The sequence below is a fragment of the Salminus brasiliensis genome, chromosome 10 (assembly GCF_030463535.1).
Source record: "Salminus brasiliensis chromosome 10, fSalBra1.hap2, whole genome shotgun sequence".
NCBI lineage: Eukaryota > Metazoa > Chordata > Actinopteri > Characiformes > Bryconidae > Salminus > Salminus brasiliensis.
In genome coordinates this window covers 37,605,702-37,631,412 of record NC_132887.1, presented here as the reverse complement: position 1 = coordinate 37,631,412, position 25,711 = coordinate 37,605,702, and the positions used below count along the sequence as shown (strand labels likewise).

General features: G+C 42.5%; 1 protein-coding gene across 1 annotated transcript; it reads left to right on the top strand.

Annotated features, from left to right (window-relative positions):
• The first annotated feature begins 232 nt into the window (after window positions 1–232).
• Window positions 233–24,866, top strand: acss1 (acyl-CoA synthetase short chain family member 1). Its single transcript, XM_072689999.1, has 14 exons — window positions 233–627; window positions 2,070–2,166; window positions 5,322–5,521; window positions 9,199–9,374; window positions 9,714–9,866; window positions 13,153–13,300; window positions 15,976–16,113; window positions 18,273–18,365; window positions 18,627–18,739; window positions 19,900–20,026; window positions 20,822–20,949; window positions 21,059–21,122; window positions 22,033–22,154; window positions 22,851–24,866. Exons 1-14 carry the CDS (start codon window positions 297–299, stop codon window positions 23,025–23,027), a joined length of 2,067 nt encoding a protein of 688 aa, XP_072546100.1. The 5' UTR covers window positions 233–296; the 3' UTR covers window positions 23,028–24,866.
• The last annotated feature ends 845 nt before the right edge of the window (window positions 24,867–25,711 follow it).

The following is a 25,711-nucleotide window of genomic DNA, read 5'->3' as shown; positions in this document are numbered from 1 at the left end:
GTATATAAAATATAAATCTTTATGAATATAGATAAGTAGATATTTATATGTATATATTAAAATAATATATATATGTCTGTGGATGCCCCGTTTCAGACAGTGGGCGTGTCTTTGTGCCGCTGTTTACTGTAGACGTGTCAGCTGTGGGCGTGTCTCCCGGCAGTTGTTTACAGCTGACGCAGGGCTGCTGGGCGTGTCCTCGGCGGGACCTCCTCCGGGGTGGGCGTGTCCTGCAGTGCTGAGTTGCTGGAGAAGTTTAAGACGCTTCGGCTGAGAAACAGATGGAGTTGTGAAACATGGCGGCGCGGACGAGCACGTTCCTCCTGCCGCTGCTCCACAGAGCCAGGCCTCTGCTGCTGGGGAGGAAGTGGCACCACAGAAGCCCCTGGTTCTCCTCGCAGAGCTGCAGCCGCGGTCTCTCCGGCATCTCTCCTGCGCTGAGCCCTCAGCTGGCTGGCAGGTCGTACAAGGAGTTATACGAGCTGTCCGTGAAGGAGCCCGAGACCTTCTGGGGCTCCGTGGCCAGAGAGCGGCTGGCCTGGAGCACAGCCTTCCAGCAGGTCAGCGACTGCGACTTGGCGACGGGGAGGGTCAGCTGGTTCCTCGGAGGGAAGCTCAACGTCTCTGGTGAGGAAGTCATGGCTTCTACGACTCACTCAACGGTGCTGCTGTAGAGGAGGGTGGGCTCTGGTTAGGGTGGGACACACAGGGTGTAGCCCCTAACTTAGGCCTGTGTTACATTCCTGCCCTTAAAATTGGCTGAGACTACTGACCAGATGAGACCTTCAGCATCGGTAGGTCCTTCAACCTTCAACTCTGGTCAGCCCTGGTCAGCCCCGGTCACCCCCGGTCAGCCTAGAAGATGATCTGATTATCTTCAAAAGGCAAAAAGGTAAAGATGACATGGTCAGTTACATTCCTGCCCTTAAAATTAGCTGAGACTACTGACCAGATGAGACCTTCAGCATCGGTAGGTCCTTCAACCTTCAACTCTGGTCAGCCCTGGTCAGCCCCGGTCACCCCTGGTCAGCCTAGAAGATGATCTGATTATCTTCAAAAGGCAAAAAGGTAAAGATGACATGGTCAGTTACATTCCTGCCCTTAAAATTGGCTGAGACTACTGACCAGATGAGACCTTCAGCATCGGTAGGTCCTTCAACCTTCAACTCTGGTCAGCCCTGGTCAGCCCCGGTCACCCCCGGTCAGCCTAGAAGATGATCTGATTATCTTCAAAAGGCAAAAAGGTAAAGATGACATGGTCAGTTACATTCCTGCCCTTAAAATTAGCTGAGACTACTGACCAGATGAGACCTTCAGCATCGGTAGGTCCTTCAACCTTCAACTCTGGTCAGCCCTGGTCAGCCCCGGTCACCCCTGGTCAGCCTAGAAGATGATCTGATTATCTTCAAAAGGCAAAAAGGTAAAGATGACATGGTCAGTGCTTCGTAGTAGCACTAGCTAAGAGTCCTTCAGCCCGTTCGTGGGCCGTCCTGCTGATGTTCGATGACGTGTAGGTTATGGGGGACTGTAAGGACCCTGGTAAAGCCTCTTGAGACAGTCCCATGTGTTGAATATATATACAGATGTTGTGATGTTTGATTGCTTCCAGAGTTTCATTGAATCCATGCCTCCTTCCACCAGTGCAGTGCTCAACGCTGCCTGTGCCACTGGCTGCAGTGCAGCCCAAAGCATTGCTTGACCCACCCACATGCATAACAGTTGGAAAGGTGTTCTTTACATGACACCCTGCACCCTTTTTCTCCAGCCATATTTTTTGCCCATTGCGGTCAGAAGGCCCTGTTTTAACTGGTTTCCAGATGTGCTTTTTTTTTTTTTTGCTGGTAGCTATGCTGGTAGCTACTGAGATGGAGAGGGTTTTAAAGCAAGGGTGGCCAAACCTTTTGTCTTGGAGGGACCATGATGTCTGTGGTGGGCTGAGGGCCAAGAAAACAAATCAGTATATGAATAGAGAATATTGCGAGTGCAGTTTAAAAATAAGAATAAAAATAATAATAATAGTGTGTGTGTGTGTGTGTGTGTGTGTGTGTGTGATATGATGTGATCGGCAGTGAACTGTCTGGATGTGCACGCTGCAAAGGATCCAGACAGAGTGGCGCTGATCTGGGAGAAGGATGAACCAGGAACCGAGGAGAGGGTCACCTACAGGTCAGAGGAGCACTGTCTTCGCATACATGCTCGATACTCACCCTAAGCCTAACCGTTAATAAAAGCTCATAGTCCACCAATTAGCTCTGAGCTTATAGTATGTGTTTATCCTCAGACACTGGCATATATATAAAATTGAGAAAATTAGCTATAGTCATTTTTACAGACATAGTTATATGGTGCAGGGTTGCAGGTTGCACCCCCGGAGTGGTCTTTTAGGACGTTATCCCCCTGTCGGCCCTGATTGCAGCAGTGGAGGTAGTAGTAGTAGTAGTAACAGTACTAGACTTGTCTTCCATCTTTGTAGACCAAATATGGTGTAATTCCAAGCTCAGCCAAGAACAGCCCCTTTAAAATTCACCATTGACTCACATTCATCTATTCAGCCTAGAGCAGTCCAGCGCCGCCCATCCACGCTGCAGTAGTATGAAGTAGTGTTTCAAGCTGGACTGGCTTGAGTCAGTCTTAAAGGCACAGTAATAAAAACAGCCAGTTAAAGGATGAGCAGAGGTCAGAAAAAGGTCATTTTAGATGTATGAGCTCTGTTTAAACTGACTAAAAAAAGTATAGCTTTTAGGAAAATTTTAAATAAATAAACATCATAAATAAAATAAATAAAGTGTTGGTTTACCATATTGTGTTCAATATGGACTTAAAAAAATATATAAAGTACAATAAAAATGTAGATTACTATATGTCAAGTAAATTAAAAGAATAATAAAAAAAATCTATTAAGTACAAACAGTTAATTTATGGCATTTTAAAGATTTGTCTGCTAAGAATATTTTTGTTTAAAGTAAGCCACATTATTTCACATTAGTCTTGCAGAAAACAATTGTACACACAGTGTGACTTCAGAGCTGGATCACAAATTCACTCATGCTTGCGTCCTCTGGCACGAGTGTGTCGTCATCTCCAGACGTTTGAAATGGAAAGTCAGTGTTCTTGGCAGAGGTTCGAGGTTTTTTTTAGAGATACAAGCCGAATATTTACACCCAAAAAAAAGGAAAAGGCTGTTGTGGAATTGTCACCTGTTGACAAAACATGCCGGGCAGCGTTAAGCCACCTCTTCATCTTTTTGGCTCTGCCCAGGGGCTATTTAGGGCTGTGAATAATTGACCACACTGCTTTTACTGAGCTGCGCTGCAATGCCCTGCGTCACATGGGGTCAGATCAGATCAGCAGGAGACCGCTTCAAAGGGCCGTGCTCCCGTATGGAGAACCCGTTCAAGCAAGAGCCTAAAGTGGAAAACAATGTGGGGAAAGCCATTAGGCAGTTGTGCAGATAGGGTCATGCTTATTGTCCTATTTCGCTTCCCGAGGCCAGCGGGAAAGCTGGAACGTTGGGACACGCGAAAGTGAAAGTGGTGCATCAGAGCATGGCTTTGTAACGGATACAGCTGAATCACTCTGAATGTTCCCAGAGAGGAACAGTGGCTGTGCTTCAGTACACAGTGTACTCACTACACGGCCTCTTACTGGATCTGCTGACTGCGCTTTCATTCAGAATCACAATCAGAATTTCTTTATTTCTCCAAGTGTGTTATACATACAAGCAAGTATGACATGTAACACACTAACAAACTGTTAACCAGTATTACACTGAGCGAAAAAAACATCAAACAATAAATAGAATAAAGTAATAAGTTTACATCAATAAACTTCCAATTAAAATGTTGAAATATATATTTTTTTATTAAATTAAAATAATAAAGAGCTGTAAAATAAATAATTAAAAAAATAAATATAATACATTTACAGAAAATTAACACCTGTACAGCTGTGTAATAATCCTAGTGCAAATGTTCTGCATGTTATGTATCAGTTTTGCATTGCAGTGAAGTCCAGTTTGGTTTGGTGAGATTTAGAAGCTCAGTTCAGTTATAGATTAGGTTTATAGATTAGGTTTATAGATTAGGGTGTGAGGTGTCCACTGTGGTTTAGGAGCTCTACAGCTCTGGGGAAAAAGCTGTAGCAGTGATGTAGAGCTGGGCGATATGGAATTATTTTTATATCACGATATTTAAAGACTTAAATTATATCGCAATATTTATCGCAATATTTTGTCATGTAGACAAGATGCACTAACAATGTAAATGTTTTAAAAACTGCTTCCCAAATACTGGGTCCTCTAATTTTTACTTAAAATATGCTTCACTCAGTTGGATTAAATAAGACTGATTGCACTCGGTGTATTGAAATGTGCAGTTAATTAGTGCCATGTCCACGATACGCTGATAAAAGCATATTGTGTACCATGATACCAGAATTTAGCACGATATGATAAAATATTGTCCTATTGCCCGGCGGCTCTACAGTGAAGAGAACTGGGCCAGAATAAGATTATTAAACAACTGTGACAGCGGGTAAACAGTGAGCGTGGTGTATCCTCATTATCCGCAGTAAGATCTTGGGGATTGTGCTGAAATGAGGGGTTCCAACACCCTCATGCCCTGGATCCCTGTGTTGTTTTATTTTTCATTAACGTTTAGTTAATTATTGTTTTGGTATTTTTGTACTATTTGGTTTATTCAGCATAGTTATATATTGTTTTAGAGAAGATCAGGATGAAAATTTACAAACATTAGTATGTTTAATAGTAATAATAATAATAATTCTGCATATTTATTATCACAGTTATTACCTATATGCCACTTTATATATAAATATATATTCATACTATTTATATATGTACATGCTTCATGTTTTTATGGTTCTCAAAATGTATCTCTTTGTCCTAAATTGATTATATTTGTTTTTGTTTATTTTAATTTGTTTATTCTTGTTTATTCTTACACAAACGGTTACAACTGTAACTACTGCATTGTCCCTCCTGCGATAAATTAATTATTTCTGATTCTGTTTCTAATGTTTGCTTTATTGGTGATTATTTGATCTGTAGTTATATAAAATTAAAAATAAATAAATAAATAAAATTTCAAAATACAAAAAAATCTAAATAAAGACAGTAGAACAATATGAGCTGGGCAATATGAGGATATTTTATCGTAACATGTGGAATTCTGTTATTGTGATACACAATCAAAACAAAATAATCGAGGATATCGTTAGTGCTTAAATCATTTCCCAGTATGTATTAAGACCTGTTGTTTTGTTTATTGAAATGACTTCCCCTCTCGTTGTCCTCTTCACAGAGAGCTGCTGGAGATGACGTGCCGGCTAGCCAACACCTTAAAGAGTCTCGGTGTGCAGAAGGGCGACCGTGTGGCCATCTACATGCCAGTGTCCCCGATAGCAGTGGCAACCATGCTGGCGTGTGCGCGCATTGGAGCTGTTCACACTGTGGTATTCGCTGGGTTCAGCTCTGAGGCTCTGGCAGGAAGGATTCAGGACGGTGAGTGCACCAAAGGACTGTAATGGGCCCAAGGACTGCAGTCCAGCACTGGCAGGACACACTCCACAGACTGTGTGGGCGGAGTAGTTTAGCCTGGACTGCTGACCGAGGGAGGTACAAAAAAAGACTGCTGTTCCTGGGTGGCGTAATTAACATGAACAGGAAGTCTGTTGGTGCTTAGCTAATCAAGATTTCAACTTGCCCAGGGGTTAGGCCTAATCTTCTACGGCACTGGCTGGTGCTGGGGGCATAAACAAAACTTCAGAACAAAGAAACCAACAGTCATTTGCATACAGAAGGCAAATATTTAAATGAGTCAACTCTTTATTATTATCATTATTATTGTTTTGGTATGCATTCAGTTTAACTTATTATCAGTTACATAGTTTGTTACATATTGAATTAATATAATTACACAGGATTATTTAGGTTCTGCATCAAAGGGTTCAGATTTCCCAACATCAAATTTCACATTTTAAAATATAAATTTTTTTTAATATTAATTAAATAGTAATAAACAATTAAAGGGCCAATATCCATTTTTTACTTTTATTATTTTCTGTTAGATTTTTTTTTAATGACAAAAATCTTTTATTAATTAAATTATTTCAGCCTTTTCCCAACCTATAATCAAACCTTTTATTTTTTTAGCGATATTCAAGTGATATTTAAGATATGACTGTCCCATATCAACCGTGTATTTTGCATATTTGCCATTCTTCACTTTTTGACAGAATGTAATACAACATAAGGAACAGCTGCCAGATTCAATTACAAAGAATGGGCCAATAAAAAAGTTCCAAAATCAATTAAAAATAAATCTTTTTACATTAATTTGTAGGCATTTTGGAAACACAACGTTTTGTGTGACAGCATCAATATGCAAATGACCCCTCTTCTGATTGCGCGCCTCGTATAGGCACCCAATATAAGAAGCAGACTGGCTGAAACACTAACTGATGAGTTAACTGTGGGTGGAGCTAAAGCGCTGTAGGTTAATTAAACACATATTGTGAATATAAAGATGCCTGATTTGCATAAATGGCCTGTATTGGCTGGGGAGGGAGTGATCTGTTTGAAATGTAGTCTATTACATAGTAAAATATTAGACTATTACATAGTTTTTAATGTCAATAAGCTTCTTGTTTTGATATTTTCAATCATTCATTGCAAGTCTGTTGAAATGAAGCAATCACGGGGACCAAGCACCTCTGCAAGATAATGCCGTACTTTCCGGGACATAAAATACTTGTAAGTGAACAGACGTCCTCAATGCCAGATCAGCTTTAAATGACTTCAGTGGTCCACACAAGGCCATCTTAGATAATTAGTGAAGGTGTTTTTAGTTGATAACTATTTCTTCCTTCTGACCTTCTTGCATTCCAGCAGATAAGAAATATCACAGAAGAGCTGCAGGCCTTGAATTTGACTAGTTGTCACATGTTGCCACATTGTGGGCTCCAGTCCTGGGTAGAAGTGGGGAAATGTCTGTGTGAATGTTTAACTGTGAGCTTGAGGTGTGAGTGTGTGTTAAACTCACTGCACTCTACATAGACATTCACAGGCTCTGTACACTAGGAAATGTGTCCTGAGAAAATCTGGAAAACCTGAAAATTTAGACACTATTCGTCCAGTAATGAAAACTACTAAAAGAAGAGCAAATAGAATTTTCCTAATTGGAATATAATACAATTTCTGTCTTATATATTTAAAATATATAAGGACCTGTATGTCCTTAAACAGAATTAAACAGGCTATTTTTGTTACTGTGCCTTTAAAACATAAGTGATAATATGTAAATGACCCCTGTTTTGATTGGCTGTGGAATAGACAGACATCTGAATAAATAAGTTTTTGACACCTCGCAAAAGCAGTTCATTAAAATAATCAAAATAGTCAATTGAGCAGCTTAGTTTCCATATGTGGACACTCTGAAAATTGAGCAATATTGACATGCTGCGACTAGGGATGCACCGATCCATCCTTTTCTGTTCCGATACAGATACCGATATATTTATTTTTACGTATCGGACGATATCTAATAGCGATTCGATACCACTGTTGAATTAATAAATCATGTGGTAGAGATTTAAGGCATCAGGATTGACTTAAACATTACTTTACCAACTTTATAAAATGTACCATAACAAATTACAGCAGATATAAATGAACCTAATTTCTAATTATTTGTCGCTAAATTTAATAACTCGACACAGTTTGTCTGGGCTCAGGACTTTTATTCTATCATTTTAAGTCTGCAGCTCCTCCCTTCTTGGTTCTCCTTATATGGAAGACGAGCTGGATTACCTGCTGAGAGAGGATGACCGGTCGAGGGCACCATGCTGAGTTATGAAGCCTAGAATACCGGTGCGAGAATCAGGTCCCGTGAATCTAGTATCGGATAACGGTCCTGATATCCGATCCTAGTATTGGATCGGTGCATCCCCAGCTGCGACAACCCCTGTTTATAAAGTAATAAATATGCAATGGAAATTCCCCACAAAGGCAGGAATACACACATGAGCCTGTGTATGATGACTTCCAGATGACTTCTGCTCTGGGCTGGCCCCATGTTTCTTGGCTAGCTTACATAACAGTGGAGGTTTTTGTTTTTTACGGTGAGCAGGAGTTGGATATTAAGCTGTTGCGGTTAGTATTTGCTGTAGTGTGATAGATAAGCGCCGGCAGTAGTGGGAAAAGTCAAAAGGGCAACAGACTGTAAACCCAAGGACAGCTGAAATACAGATACCCTGGATAAATCTTCCACTAGTAAGTCGCATGCTGTTGGCTCACTGCTGGTCTACTAGTTACTGGTGAGAGCTTCAGTCAAACAGCACAGCAACCACCTAGTAACACCCTAGCGACACTCGAGCAACTACCCGGCAGGTTTTTTCAGGCAGTGCTGGAAATGTTACATGTCACAGTCCAGCTGTTCAAAGTTTAGGAAAGTGGAACAGTCCAGCAACCGCCTGCCATCCACCAACTAGCACCCTAGCAGCCACCCGTGAAACCTCTAAAGCTGCACAATCACTGCGTTTTCATCAATAAAGGCCTTTTTCTAGTTTTAGGAATACAGTGCAACTATTATAATAGTAGGCGAATAAAACAGCTCAGCAAACACCTAGCAACCACCTTGTAACGCCCTAGCAGCCACCTGGGAATTGCATAAGCTGTGCAGTCAGGATTTACTTCAGGAAATGTGCTTTTCTAGTGTTCTGAATACAGTCAAACTGTTCTAGTTTTAGGTAAATGGAAAAGCACTGCAGTGCTGTTGCAGTGCCTAGCAACCACCTAGTAACACCCTAGTAGCCACCTGTGAAACCGCTAAAGCTGCACAATCACTGCGTTTTCATCAATAAAGGCCTTTTTCTAGTTTTAGGAATACAGTGCAACTATTATAATAGTAGGCGAATAAAACAGCTCAGCAAACACCTAGCAACCACCTAGTAACGCCCTAGCAGCCACCTGGGAATTGCATAAGCTGTGCAGTCAGGATTTTCTACAGTCCAACAGCACAGCAACCACCTAGCAACAGCCTGTGTGTCTGATAACGATTCAGTAGCTGTTCCATACTTTATTATAATAAGGAACCGGTTCAGGACCAGTCTGATCCATTGTCTCTCTCCTTGTTCTCTCCCTAAACACACACACACACACACACTAATGCTCAACCACAGCCCAATGCAAAGTGGTGGTCACGTGTAACCAGGGTGTGAGAGGCGGCCGTCTCATCAACCTGAAATCTACGGTGGACACTGCGGTGAAGAGCTGCCCAACAGTGCAGCACGTCCTCGTGGCTCAAAGGACCGACCACAGTGTGCCCATGGGCAAACTGGACATGTCCCTGGAGGAGGTGAGCAGGGCAGTCTTGAGTTGAATTGAAATGTAATTAAAATGAATAGACTTTATTATTGAACAAGAGTGGCTGTGAGGAGGGCCAGATCTTAAGCTCCGCCTCCTTCCAATCTAACATCCTATGCATTTGTAGTTTTTGCAGTTTTCTCAGCTGATCCACTCCCTGTTGCCCCGCCCAATCCCTTAGCCCTACCTCCGTTAAAGGGGGTCTGGGGGGGTCATCCAGAACTCCGACCCAAGTTCTCCAGCTTCTCTCGTATGATTTAACAAGAATATATAAACAAACACTTCTCTCTCTCTCTCTCTCTCTCTCTCTCTCTCTCTCCTGCACCCCTAGGCCATGTCCAGAGAGTCTGCAGAGTGCGCTCCAGAGCCCATGGACAGTGAGGATATGCTCTTTATGCTCTACACCTCAGGCAGCACAGGAAAGCCTAAAGGCATCGTGCACACACAGGCCGGCTACCTCCTCTACGCCTCTCTCACACACCAGGTAATCACCGTCCACCTGATAACTGCTGTAGAAGACTAGTATGTACACCTTGGCATCCTTGCATTACATTACATCTTTAAGGACCTCCACCCCAACCCCCCACCCCCATCCAGCCCATGTATTCAGAGTTCCCTGTGTTATACCACTAACTAAGGTGCACTAGCCATTGCAGGCTAATGTGCTAAAGTCTTGTGCATCAGACCATAGAGACCATGTAGCAGTTTGGTTCACTATGCTAGACTGCACTGATTCAGCACCACGCGGTTATTCCGCAACATGCTGATTTCTGCAGATCCCTCAGCTTTGCAACCACAAGCCAACTTTTGCCTATATTAGTCACGCTGCCTGCGCTCACAGTTTGGAAATGTGGGGAAGGTTTTATCTGGTCAAATCTGGTGCTGATTCAGCTACAAATAATTAAAAGCAGTGATCTATAGTTACTGTGTGCACTGACAGAAACAGCTGTATCATTGCTAGTGCTAGCGATGGTACTAGTATTAGTAATAATGTCATTTTCTCCAAAACAAATGGACCATTGTACAATATGTAGCTAATAATACCAATAGAAGTGAGTCTGAAGCCAGATTTGCATTCGTACGTTTGTCTATTTGTATGAATTACAGTGTCAATGAGTGCTAGAGACCACAGTCTACGCCTGAGATGACTTAACAGCTCACTGTGGATTAATCAGTGGCCTGTAAGCCTTCATTACTTTATGTTAGCGACATTAGCCTCTTGGCTGCATTGCAAAAATCAAAAGCACACTTCAGACACCAAACATCTCTTGGCTAATGATCTATTGTATCACTTTCTATGGGGTGAGGGAAAGCTATACACTATATACTCATCTTAAAAGTGGGATAACGGTGTCCAATGGCGTCCGGCCGGTTCTGAGTATGCATCTTGGATTTAAGAACGATCAAATTTGACACTTAGCAGCCACCCGTGAAACTGCTAAAGCTGCACAATCACTGCGTTTTCATCAATAAAGGCCTTTTTCTAGTTTTAGGAATACAGTGCAACTATTATAATAGTAGGCAAATAAAACGGCTCAGCAAACACCTAGTAACCACCTAGTAACGCCCTAGCAGCCACCTGGGAATTGCATAAGCTGTGCAGCCGCTCAGGATTTTCTTCAGGAAATGTGCTTTTCTAGTGTTCTGAATACAGTCAAGCTGTTCTAGTTTTAGGTAAATGGAAAAGCACTGCAGTGCTGTTGCAGTGCCTAGCAACCACCTAGTAACACCCTAGCAGCCACCTGTGAAACTGCTAAAGCTGCACAATCACTGCGTTTTCCTCAATAAAGGCCTTTTTCTAGTTTTAGGAATACAGTGCAACTATTATAATAGTAGGCAAATAAAACAGCTCAGCAAACACCTAGCAACCACCTAGTAACGCCCTAGCAGCCACCTGGGAATTGCATAAGCTGTGCAGCCGCTCAGGATTTTCTTCAGGAAATGTGCTTTTCTAGTGTTCTGAATACAGTCAAGCTGTTCTAGTTTTAGGTAAATGGAAAAGCACTGCTCTCAATTATCACAAGGTCTGGATGCAGCAAAGCAGCCCTCCACCATGCTTCACGGTTGGGATTTCCTCCAAATCGTAGCGCTGTGCTTTCTGTCTCATCTGTCCAAAGAACATGGTCCCAGAAGTTAGCTTGTAACTTCAGTAGGGCTCCAACTACTAACGACTGTTTTTCTACCAATAAATCTGTAGATTATTTTGTTCGATTCAAATGTTTCAGATATGTTGAAGGTTTACATGTTAAGTGCAAAACTGTAGGTTTAAACAAGAGCGTCAGCATAATGGTCAGCAGTGCAGTGGGGCGTGTCTACCCCTTTATCGAAGTCCATGTAAAGAAAAGAGCTTAAAATAATGGCTGTATAGAGTAATTAGATATGGCTTATATCCAATCAAGCCCAAAGCACACGAACACACACATGTAAAACGTGAAAGCCCTAAAGATCTAGCCTTAGATCCTTAGCCTAACATTTTCTCTTGGTCACGTATTCACTGGAAACTCACTGGTAGCAGGCAGACCAATACATTGCTTTAATAGCGAGAGTATTTATCAGCCACAAGAACAGCAACAGATTCACGAAGCTTCCCCACCAGTACTTAATTAAGACTGGTTAATAATGACTACGCACACAAGTGATGCTATTGTGGACGAAGCACCGTTAAAGTACACGGCCGCCAGTGTTGGTAGTGCAGGAGGTATGAAGTGCCGCATCCGCAAGGTAGGGGGAGGCTTGGGGGCTGAGTTCAGGCATTTTCTGCATTCGAGCTATAGGGCTGGATCCCCGCCCCTATGCGGGATGAGACTGGGTGATGGTGAGGCGCAGAAATTGTCATGTGACATTGAAGATAATTGTGAGAATTTATAGGACTCGGAGGAGGCGGGGCTTCAAGCATGTTCGGATGAACCACCTGCACTAAATTGCACTGCACTGTATTACTCAGTAACTACAGGGACTTCTGTAATAACTAGTGGGGCTATTCTCTTGTAATAGAAGTTTGCAGTAACACACTTGGGCTGCCTGCGGGCCATAGGCTGTTTAAGGGGTTAAACATGAACAGACAACAGTTGCGGTGGGTTTGCCGCTTCTGGCGGTCCATCATCTACAGTAGCGCTTCATATGCCTTCACAAGTTCAAACACCAAACCATCTTATTTTTAATGCAGATCTCATAAATCTGACACCTTGGGTCTTTTAAAACTCTGTTTCGCAACCGAGTCGGACTCTCTTACTTTTTTTTTAAATTATTTTATGTTTTATTTATTTATTTTTTTAAGCTATAGTTTTTTATGGAGCCGTCCAGACCTTAGCCAGAAGCGACTGGCCTCATGGAGCAGTTACATTGTGCTAATGAAGAAAAGTGGCTGTTATTTTGAACTGAACTGAAGTGTTTAGAGAGTTTAGAGAGCGGCAACTAATAAAAAGGGCTGTCCTTATATAGGCGCCCTTAAGGGCCTAAGGGTATGGTTGAGCGTGAGTGTGTGTATGTAAACATCAGCTGAGTGTTATTTGCCAGCTGACCTGCACTGTGTACACTCTCAACAGGCCTTCCTTCACAGTTTGTCCACGAGCAAACAATGTAATCTCCACTGGGCTCTCTCAGAGATCATTAAATCAGGCTGGAGGAGATTAGACACAGACTGCTGCTGCTGCTGCTGCTGCTGACCACTGGCTATCTGCACTACATCTCCCCGTACCAAACACAGTCCTGCCAGCTGACCAGCATAAACCTGCACCTCTAACTTTCCACTGTAACCTATTTGCTTTCAGTATGTGTTTGACTACTCTCCCGGGGACGTTTTCGGCTGCGTGGCGGACATCGGCTGGATCACAGGTCACAGTTACGTGGTGTACGGGCCTCTGTGCAACGGGGCCACCACCGTCCTGTTCGAGAGCACTCCTGTCTACCCTGACCCAGGTATGATGTCTTACCCATACAGCAGACTTTCTCAGCAAGATGTAGGGCGACCCTAAAATTGGGGTTCCCGGGTGGCGCAACTGTCTAAGTGTTGGCCCCATCATTAGGTTTGATCCTTAGTGATGACATGGCCATCTTTTGAGCACCTTTGGGCTCAGCGTGATGCTAGCTAGAGTTATCAGATGGAAGCGAACTGGCAGTTAACGCTCAGCTGTCCAGTGATGTTGTGTTAGCGGTAGCTTCATGTGGCTTGAGAGGACGTAGCCATGTAGCCTCGCTAGGTCGGGTAAGCTCAAGGAAGCTCCTGAGGATCCAGATCTTTCACAATTCACACTTTCACCCCAGAACAGCTGTGTTGTCGCACCGCTAGTGTTGATTATGTCCTTTCTGTTATCCTCGTGGAGAGATATGGGCGTGTTTTATCAGGCTACAGGCTGTTAGTGGTCTTAGCGTCCACCCACTTTATCGGCCTTATCAGTCACCTTCAGACACTCCTCAGCCTTTATATGGGCTGGCCATTTTTCACGCTCAGTGAGTCGTAGCGACCTGTCAGTGAAAGACAAGTGCTGAGTTTACTGACCGAGAGCGTGGTGTTTGTGTGTACAGTGTTAATGTACAGTAGACACACCGTCTAGACGTCATAGTTCTCTTAGCAGTAAGTTGTTTTTTTTCCTGTAGAAGCTCCAGATCACCTCAGATCAGATGCAGGTGAACATAAATCCAGTAAAAGGAGAAACAAGAGCTTCTCATTCTGAAGAAAGAAAGTAGTGAGGTCTTGTCTGTGAGCTAGTCTGAAGAACAGAGCTCGGTTCCTCCAGGTTTCCTCCAGCAGCAGCAGCTCACCTGATTTACCATCATTAAGCCCTGATTTACCACCAAACCAGGTGTTGATCTGAGGAGAACTCTAAATAATACTAAACTCCATGAGGAGAACTTTGGAGATGTTCTAATGATGAACACAGTGATGGAGAATCACCACCACCACTTTCTGTCGGAGTGTTATTATTGGTGTTTATTCTAATATCAGTGTTTTACTAAGTAGATAAACACTTACTGCCCAGATCAGCAGCTTTTCCGTACTGTATTTGTGAAGCTATATGTATTTATTTGGGCAAAAATGTTGCGTCCCTGGGACTGGGAGGTCAGAATTTCCTAGTTTTAAGTAGGACATTTCAACTGGAACGCCCCCACAAGTCGGGAGCACCTCACCAAACCCAGAGTTCAAAATCCAAGCTGGCCGAACCGCACGTCAACAGTAGCAGAGGCGGTAGTATCATACAGTTTATCAGCAGTTCTTCTATCTATGGGTGTCTCATTAATTCAGGCGTACTCACAGTGCCGTCCAGCTGTTATCTGTGGACGTGTTCTAATGGTGTTTGGACGCGCAAAATACTGTATAATGCGTTATAATCAACAGCTACCAGTGCTAACCTGGGACAGTGCTATCAGCTCTAACCTGGGGGACATAAAAAGTGGGCCCAATTACCTTCTCCGTTTGCCTTTGGGTACATCCCAGTGTCTCCTTAAGGGCTTACGGCCGGGTTTGCTGGGTAGAACTCCAGCATTCTGCCTCACCTCACCTCACCTCGCTTCAGATGAATAAAGGAATGACCTACAGGAATGTAGGGCATGGCCTACAGTCACGTGGCAGGACATTGCTGCTTGATACAATGGCACGGAAAAGGCCCGCTGTGCCCGAGGCTGGCCAGTGTCATTTATTTGAGCTATCGCAATGTCCGATTTGTCCAGCATCGTGCAGCTCTAAAGGCCAGCTTAAATGCTGAGTGGTTCACTACAGGTTCCTGAAACAGTGAAGCCACCAAAGTGACACATTAACCCGAATAGAGAGTTATCTCTGGTTTACGGCCCATAATGAATGACAAAGCTTTACTAGTGTGTGCAGTACTGTAATGCTAATTACCCTCTTGGAGAGGCCATTAACCTGCATCCTCTTTAGATACAGCTCCTTCGACAGGGCACATGAGCATTTGCGGGTTTTCTCGCCTGTCCGCTGAAAGCAGTTGAAAGCAGGGCTGGTCAATATGACGATAATTTATCGTATCATGATGAATTTATGATGATATATATAATATACTTCTCTAAGCGTATGAAGGAGACTGATTGGGCTTAAAAAACACTGATCAGCTGCAGGTTTCATTACTAACAGTGTAATTAGACTGGTTTAATTATGATACAGTATTTTTACCATATTGACCATGCCATCACAATATGATAAGGTAAGAGGGGGGCTTGGGGGCTGAGTTCAGGCATTTTCTGCATCCCCGCCCCTATGCGGGATGAGACGGGGTGATGGTGAGGCGCAGAAATTGTCATGTGACACTGAAGCTAATTGTGAGAATTTATAGGACTAGATTGAGAGGAGGAGGAGGAGGAGGTGGTGGTGGTGGAGGCGGGGCTTCAAGCATGTTCGTCCTCCCAGCATTCAGTTCACCTGATAACTCCACTTAGGAAAGGCAGGGGCTACTCAGAGAACTGTTTGGGTGCTTAAATGATTAGATGGTTCTATGAAGAACCTTTTGAAGAGGGTTCCCCAATTGTTACTACTGGCATAGACCTGCTTATAGTGTAGATTCATGTAAGGTTATTATGTGTATTATGTGATCTGTGATCTGTGATGTGTGTGTGTTTGTGTGTGTGTGTGTGTGTGTGTGTAGGTCGGTACTGGGAGATGGTGGAGCGGTTGAGGATTAACCAGTTCTACGGAGCTCCTACAGCTATCAGGCTGCTCCTGAAGTATGAGGAGAGCTGGGTGAAGAAGTACGACAGGTCCTCGCTCAAAACTCTCGGCTCAGGTACGGATTTGTGCCACCAGCCCTTTAAAAGTGCCATAAAATGCTGAATACAATGTGTTACAAGTCCATTTACCACCCTGTTACACTGCGTTACAGAGGGCTCATGGGGAAAAAAACAAAAAAAACAAACAAAAATAATAATAAGCTCTGCTTTGATTGGCTGGTTAGCCTAGCCTAGCCTAAATTAGCTTAGCATTGTAACAGGAACTAACTTTTTTGTAATTATCCCAGAGTCTTAGCAGATAGAGTTGCTGACCCCATACTGTCCTCTAGGCGTGGTGTGAATTTAGCTAGCCGGTTGACAAGGCTAACCGTTAGCCTAGCAACCACTCAGCCCTTCTATCTTCTCCAGTTGGCCTGGTGTTAGTTTTTAGACTTCCTGATCCCCCGGCTTCCCTGCGCGAATAGCTGCGGCAGCAGCAGCGCTAGCTCCAGATGGCCCTTCACCATTCTGTAGTCAGGCTAGTGTTAGCTTTTAGCCTTTTTATCCTTTTTAGCCTCCTGAAGTAGCCGTTGCATTTAGCCTCGAACTCGAAAGGGTTTCTCTAGTGGTCAAGACTGTGATGTAACAGTTTCAGGGTTTTGGAACTGGCCTGTTTTCCAGCTCTGTTTTGGGTCTTGCCAGAAGGAGGAACAGCATGATTTGAGGTTCACGGTTTGTCACCTCCATGTACCGAACTCTTCTTATTCAACTATGCCAAGATAAATAGGTTTCCATGCTAGGGCACATTGAAAGACCAAGGCAGATTTAGAAAAAAGGCTGCTGCTAATGAGAGCGTGTCCTGTGCTTATGCAAGCAGTCTGCAGTTCCTTCCACACAGCATCACTTGTCTTTGATCAGTGCCAGGCCGACGAAGCTTTGTTTGGGCTTCAACGAGTCTGGACTCAGATTTGGAGGTCAGGTCAACAACAGAAATCCCCGATCCAGTGCCAGTGAAACTAGGGCACACTAGGGCCACTGCATTTGGGATCTCTGAAAGCCCCCTTCCAGTGAAGCTGAGGAAAGATGGGCACCTTTTTTGTATGTCTGAGAAGTTCCCTCTCCGGGGAAACCCGAGACTCCTGGAAAAGTGCGTCTATTAGTGTGAACGTCATTACCAAGGAATACCTGTGCGTTAATTAGTGAAAGAACAGCTGCGTTCCCTGGGTTCTGAAGTCAAATCATTTTGATTGATTGATTGATTGATTAGTGTGGTACAGTGAATATAGTATATATGTAATGGTGTTGACTCATTTATATTTACACCCCATCATTTAGATACATCCAGGACACTAGAGAAAGCCTAAAGCCTTCCAAGGCTAATGGCAGTGAATACTTTGGGAGCATATGGAAGCTAGGCTAAAAGCTAACTCCTTCTCCGCTCGGAGAAGGCTCGACTGAGGTAAACGTCGCTGTAGATATCTGTGTGGTTGTAGGCTTGGCTAGCTTTGTTAAGCCACCTCCAGACCCTACTACAATTTATTTAGCTAGCCAACAGCACACCTTGCCGACTGGGCGCCAAGAAAACCAAGAGAGGATGGCATTCGAGGTAAAATAACAGGGTGGTAAAAAGGCTGCTGAATGTTCCCCGGTTGGCCTGACATTAGCTTTAAGACTTTCCACTCTTTTTCGGCTACACAGAGGGCTGCAGCAGCGCCTGCTCCAGCGCTAGCTCCATTCTCTAGTGAAAAAGTAGCCATTGCGTTTAGCCTCGAAAGGATTGCTCTAGTGGACGGGGTTTGGGGCAATGTAAATAAAATGAGTCAAGACTGTGATGTAACAGTTTTGGGGTTTTGGAATTGGCCTGTTTTCCAGCTCTGTTTTAGGCGTTTTCTGTCGTGTTTCATTCGAGGTTAAAGTAACAGGGTGGTAAAAAGGTGGCTAAATGTTCTCCAGTTGGTCAGACGTTAGCTTTAAGACTTTTCACTCTTTACTTTACTGTAAACTCTCTTTGCGTTTAGCCTCGAAAGGTTTTCTCAGGGTGGTAAATAGGCTTGTTGAATCGCTAAATTGTTAAATCAAGCTGAGCAGTTTTCACCACATGACAATATATACACCAAACAATGGTATTACTGCCAGGCATATCAGGATGGTACTGTGTTGCCTCTAAACATTGGTTCTACCTGGAAATTAGGCAGCACCTTGTGATTTTGATAGAACTGTCTTCTGTCTGTTTCAGTGGGAGAACCCATCAATCATGAAGCTTGGGAATGGTTTTATAACGTGGTGGGAGATAAAAGATGCCCCCTAGTGGACACCTGGTGGCAGACAGGTAAGGTGAACTGGTTGTAGTAGTAGTAGTAGTAGTTCAGATAGTTCAGCCAGACCTGCTAATGTTGCTAAGAAATAATGCTGTTCTGTGACTGTTCACTGTTAGCATTAGCATTAGCATTACTGATATATATATTTTTTTACTGAATTGCTTGTTTAAGTAGTTAAGGCTCATCTAGATATGACCATGGGTCCTCTTTTTAATGAGGCACAAGTGTTGTGACAAATTTGGATGTATAACTGGCTTTTTTTTATCTCATAGAGACGGGTGGAGTGTGCATTGCCCCACGTCCAGCCGAGAAAGGGGCTGAGATCCTGCCTGCGATGGCCATGAGGCCTTTCTTTGGTATCCAGCCTGCTTTGATGGGAGAGAAGGTAATCCCTGCTTTACTGAGTCTGTTTATTTACTAAAAATGGCTGCTGAATAAAATCCGGGACATGAAAAGCAGCAATAATCTCATTAGCACAATGCTAGCCGGTTTGCACCTAGATTTCAAATGTTGCGTCTGAACCCCTCCTTTACTTCTCTGAGGATAGGAGCTGGTGGTACCTGGTTATGAACTTTAATTAATACATTGTCAAATGGCAAATGTGCCACTAATGAAAAAGTATTTGCCCCTCCAAATCTAATGTTTTGTGGAGAAATCTACATGAATGTGGGCCCACTTTTTATTTGGCTACATTGGAGGCTTTTTGGGCAGGAATTGCCCGTTTCAGGTGTTGCTACAAAATCTCAATGGGATTTGAGTCAGAACATTTGACTTGGCCTCTCCAAAACCTTCTCCTTTGAGCCATTCGGAGGTCGATTTGCTTGTGAACTTTGGATCATTGTCCTGCTGCATAACCCAACTGCGCTTGAGCTTTAGGTCACAAATTGATGGACAGAAATCCTAAGGATACTCGGCATAAGACCATCAATTATGACATGTCTTCCAGGCCCTGCAGGAACAAAGCAGGCCCAGACCAACACACTACCACCACCACCATGTTTGACTGTTGGTATGCTGTTCCTGTGGTGGAATACAGTGTTTGTTTTAAGCCAGATGTAACAGGACTCATGTCTTGACTCTCATCAGTCCACAGAACATTATCCTGGGTCATCTAGATGTTATCTAGCCTATGTGTCATTCTACATCTTCTAAAAGAAGAGGCAACTAGATCACGTCATTATTCATATCCCTGCCTGACATCAAGTTATTCACGCAATCAACGTTGAATGGTTGAATTCCTTGAAAGACCTCTTTGTCCACCATTGGAATGCTGGCTATAAGAGGCAGCATTGCCCTTTTGTACTCCCTTTCCAGCGCAGCCATAAAAGCCACTATATAGTCTGGAACAGTTCCAGCTCTCAGGCGAAGTAACCCCATATCCACACTCCACTGAAGTCTTGCAGTGCTGACTGTAGATTGCGTTGCTAGCCAGAAGGAACTGGAACGTGGGTGTGGTCTGGACACAGAGTGGATTGACCTCTCTGCTGTACAGTAGCATTGGGATTCTAGTTGAGTTTTTTTCACGCTTCACTTTCTTGCCAACAGGGGCAGACGCTATCAGGGAATGATATCAGCGGAGCTCTGTGCATCAGCAAGCCGTGGCCTGGCATGGCAAAAACCATATTCGGAGACCACCAGAGATTTGTGGATGCATACTTTAAACCCTATCCTGGTAGGTTGATTCCACAGGACAGCAGTTCTCTGCTACTAATACTGCAATGTTGAGGCATTCGGTATCAGAGTCTGAATTCTGGGATAGGGATGGGCCCGTTTAGAGGTTTGCTGCTTCAGTTTATTTATTTATTTATTTTTTACTGGAGCTGCAAGACATGGCTTACAAGTAGGGCCGGGCAGTATAACCATAAATGTTTATTACAGTATTATTAAGATATAGTAAGATAATAAGAATGTTTTGGGTGCTATAGGGTTCACTTGCTCCACAAAATGACAGGATATGGAGGAATCAGTGTGAATTGAGTTATGTATTGAAGTGTTCTATTAAAATGTATTAAATTAGATTATTAAATTCAATTATTAGTATTAAAATGGCAGTTGATCAGTCACAATTCCCTTGCAGAGAGCGAGAGAGTAAAAAAGGGGGGTTACCAGAGAGCCAGTTGTTAGTAAAGCACAATTTGTGTTAGGCAGGATTTAGTTCATGGTTTAAAGCAACACTATGTAGTTTTTACCTTAGAATAGCAGCTTTAAAATGACTGTGATGCTCCACCGACCTGTAATAGGAAGAATAGCACCACTGTCATTGCTACTCCCGGCTCAGCACTCTTACTGCAATATGTAACTTTGATGAAGTGGGCGGGACAGTGCTCGCGGGAACTGTACTACTGTCCGGTCCAATTACACTCTTCCCAACTGTAGAGGGAGCCCAGGAGCAAGAGCTGCACATTTTCCATAGAGTTGCTTTAAGTGTATAAGTATAAGTTTGATCCACTTTCAACTTTGTTTGCAGGTCATTATTTTACTGGCGATGGAGCACATCGCTCTGAGGAAGGGTACTACCAGATTACTGGACGGATGGATGACGTCATCAACATCAGTGGCCATCGGCTAGGTACAGCCGAGGTAGAGGACGCCCTGGTGAGAGCCGGCAGTTTATAATGTTCCTTTACAGTCTTTAATAAACGAGTAAACACTCGCGGTGTATTGCGGATTGCATGTTTTGATGGCTTGATGTTTTCCTATGCAGGATGAACACCCAGATGTTCCGGAAACTGCAGTTGTTGGAATTTCTCATGACGTTAAGGGAGAAGGTAAGATATCGCAGCACTGTTTCTGACCAAAGCAACCTCTGAAGTTTAGAAGCTAAACATTAAAAACACACAAATCATGAGATTTTTTTTATTGTGAGAATAGGAAGTGTTTTTTTTATGAATTGAAGTAGAATTTACTGTTTAGGTTAAAATAGTGTAAGTAGAGCTGGGCAATTATGGGGAAAACATTATATCACGATATTTAAAGCCATTTTTTATTATATACGATATTTATCACAATATTTTGCCATTAAATAAGACTCATTACACTCTTTGTAAGGAAACATGCTGTTAATTAGTGCTCTTTAAGCACTGACGATATCCACGATACACTCATAAAAGCATAGTGTACCACGATAACAAAATTTATCACGATACAATAAAATAGTCATATTGCCCAGCTCTAAGTGTAAGGAGAAAGAGCTGACACAGTGAACACTACTATTACAGTAATTTTACCTCAGCCACCTAGTGTACATTTGAGGTAGGAACAAATATTATGGTCACCTGCCTAGTAGTATGACGTTGGTCCACCACGTGCAACCAAAACAGTGGCATGGACGGGTAGCTTATTGGTGCATACTGAGTTAAAGTCAATGTCCTTCATATATCTTATTAGAACCCATACAGAAATCTGATTTATGGCAAATATATGGACAAACATTTATATATATTTGCATTATATTTACATCAGGTTTCTGTATGTGTGTGTATATATATATATATATATATATATATATATATATATATGTATATGTATATGTGTATATGTATATATATATATATATATATATATATATATATATATATATATATATATATATATATGTGTGTGTGTGTGTGTGTGGATTTCTGTATGGGAAGTGTTAAAGGCTAATGTTACACATTATTGTTCCCTTTCTCTTATTAGTGGCATTTGCCTTTGTGGTGTTGAAAGAGAACACAGCTGAGAACCAGGAACATGTGATCAAGGAACTGAGACACCTGGTGGCCACTAAAATTGCTAAATATGCCGTGCCTGACCACTTTCTGGTAAGTACAAGCAGTTTTACATACTTTGTTATGGACAGCCATATTGTTTTGGAATCATATTCAGTTCCCTCATATTTTATTTGCGCATTACTACAGAGTGCCGTTAGACTTGGTTTATAAAAGCAGTTGATATTAAATGCATGTATTATTATTATTATTATTATATATTATGTAAAATTTGTATGTAATTTTGTTTGTAAAATATTATGCACATTTCTAAATAAAAATAATGCATTTTATTGCTGAATGCTGATTTTTGTCAGTTTTTACTTTTAAATTAATAGTATTTGAAAATCATGTCCAGAAAATATTGTATTATAATAAATATTGTGAGCAAATAAGATTGGCGGATTTAACTTGCTTAAGTACAAATATGTAAAATTTTGTGATATATATATGTTTTTGTCAGAAATATTTTGTGATATACCCTTACTAGTATTTACAAACAGTGATGTGATGTAGTAGAGAGCTTAGTATTTATGGTTAGATGATACAGTAGTATAAAAGTTAGTATTTATTCATTTATGAAAATGCTGTAATACAGTAGAAGCAATAAAATGTATTATTTACCAACAGTTATGTGATCGAGTAGTATGGGAGTTAGCATTTATAAACAGTCATGTAACACTGTAGTATAAATGCTGGTATTTACAAACCGTGATGTAACACATTTGAAATTGTATGTCTGTGTCTCAGGTGGTAAAGCGGCTTCCAAAGACTCGCTCAGGGAAGATCATGAGGAGGATACTCCGGAAGATTGCCATGCAGCAAACAGAGAGCCTTGGAGATGTCTCCACTTTGGACGACCCCTCCGTCGTCACAGAGATCATCCAGGCACACAAACAGTACAGGAGCCGGTTAGACAAAGAGTGAACAAAGCGTCAGAGAATCCTTTAATATCAAAACGAGCTAATATGGAAATCATGCGATCAAGTAGTTCGTAAGGTTTTGAAAAAAAGAATGTGATTTTGGGAAGAATTGCAACAGTCAGATGTTCACACACAGGGTTCGGACAGTCACCGTGACCACCGTTAGTTTAACACAGCACACGAAATGGTTAAATACAGTGAAGTAGTGGCATGTACTGCTCAGCGAGTTGAGCAAGGCTCCCCCTCCTCATTTCTCTCCCTCGTGCAAGACACATGGTGATATCTCTCACTTGTGAGTGTACCGCTGAAAAAATGCTCCAGAAGAGCTTTTCTCTGAGCTTCATTTCGTGAAGTGCTTTACAGACACTGTGATAAATGGCTCTGGTGAGTTTTCTCCTGCCTCCTTCTAAGAACTTCTGCTTAAGCTGGAATCAGGAGAAGATCGCAGCCAGCAGAATTGGACAGATTACAGCACAATATGCAACACATTCAATGACCGAATTCACTCCATCAGTTGCATAGCAGAAAGTTCTAAGAAGGGTCTCTGAGTGGCTCAGCGGTCCAGTGCACTCCAGGGTCGCAAGTTCGAATCCCGAGCCATGCCGCTTTGCCATCAGTGGCCAGAGTCTGAGGGAGCACAATTGGCCGTGCTCTCTCCAGGAGGATAGATGCCGCTCTCGCCCCTTATTACTGGTAAGCGATGTTGGCCACCGCTGCACCCAGTGCTTTACTGGCGATGCCACATTGACAGCAGTTCAAAAAGAGGTCAAAGAAGGGGCTCAGAGTGGCTCAGCCGTCCAGTGTGCTACCACTATTGCCCCAGGGTCACGAGTTCGAATCCCGAGCCATGCCACAGCACCTAATCAGGAGCCACAGACCCAAAATATAGAAGCCCAACTCAGTCCTCGTCCCATTCTTCTGCAGAACACAGCTGACCATGAGGTCAGACTCCCTGCTAACAGAAATGTAGTCGAACACTCCGTGCCTGTGTCCTTGTAGTCCTTCCCACCTGCCTTCGCTTCAAGTCCGTCCATTCTTCTGCCACTGCTCAATATCGTGGCCAGAACTCACTCCGAACCATCTCCTTCACCTTCGTCCAAAGAGTGGAAACAAAAGGTCAGATAAAAATTCAGCTCCATCCCAGAGGTTTTTGCACTACAGCAGTCAAGCATCCAGTGTCCTTTAGGGTTCTTTCTCCGGCCTTCCATTAGGTTGGCTAGTTGGGGGCGTAGTAGCATTCTTATGAGGAACTACGTTTATTTAGCCATACATGTGGTGCACCTTTTTGCTAATCCCAGCAAATGCCATTAAAAAGTATGCTAATGGAGCTAAAGCAGTGCTTTCTCCAGATGTCACAGGTTAGTGCGCCATTGTGTTGTATTGTTATTACACTGCAGTTATTCTGTCCTGTAGCATTTTCTAAAACTTACAGCAGTCGAAGCACTAAACACTGCAGAGCTGTGACACACCAAGACTGGTGTAGGAGTACTGGTGACATGATAACATGCCATTACCGGCTGCTTAGCGCCGTCAGTTGAATTACAAGTGAACTTTTAGTGAAGGCGGTTTCTTTAGGTGCTAAAACAGCAGAGATTTGAACCACTCCATGTGTCTTTTGTGCCTTATGGACCCAAACTATCAGGTCACAGAATCCCGTCCACGGTCAGGAGCTACAATATTAAAATGAGGAAATTACAAATCATGTATTCATTTGTATTATTGACTATTCAATGCAAACATTTTACTTACTGTTTTCATTGACTTTGTGTCAGAAATGTTGCCTCAGTATTTTTAATGCCTTTCCACTGTTGCCTTAAATGTGAACATAAGGACTTTTATACAAGTGTCTGTGTTTTTTCTTCTGCAAACGTCTCCCGAGTATATGTTTTAGCATCTATTGCCTATTGACGTACAATATTCCATGTGTTGTACGGACGGCCTTTTGGTTGCACTGCAGATAAAAGTAGTGAAATGTTACAGCCCCAGAGTGACTGTGGTCACTCCAGCTTGTGTCCAGCAGGGGGTGCAGCAGGCCAGTGACTAGACCAGGGGCGCAGAACAGGTTCAAGTAATGTCCTGTAGTGGATAATATTAATTGTCTACATTTACAGTAAGTGTCTAATAGGAATCCAGTAGAACATGCAGTAGTTAGAGGAATCCAGTAGAAAAATCCAGTAGTAAGAATTATAGGAATCCAGTGGTAAGACTTATAGGAATCCAGTAGAAAATTCAGTAGTAAGAATTATAGGAATCCAGTAGTAAGAATTAGAGGAATCCAGTAGAAAATCCAGTTGTAAGAATTATAGGAATCCAGTAGAAAATTCAGTAGTAAGAATTATAGGAATCCAGTAGAAAATCCAGTTGTAAGACTTATAGGAATCCAGTAGTAAGAATTAGAGGAATCCAGTAGAAAATCCAGTTGTAAGAATTATAGGAATCCAGTAGAAAATTCAGTAGTAAGAATTATAGGAATCCAGTAGAAAATCCAGTTGTAAGAATTATAGGAATCCAGTAGAAAATCCAGTTGTAAGAATTATAGGAATCCAGTAGAAAATTCAGTAGTAAGAATTATAGGAATTCAGTAGAAAATCCAGTAATAAGAATTATAGGAATCCAGTAGTAAAGGTTGTAGGAATCCAGTAATAAGAATTACAGGAATCCAGTAGAAAATCCAGTAGTAAGAATTAT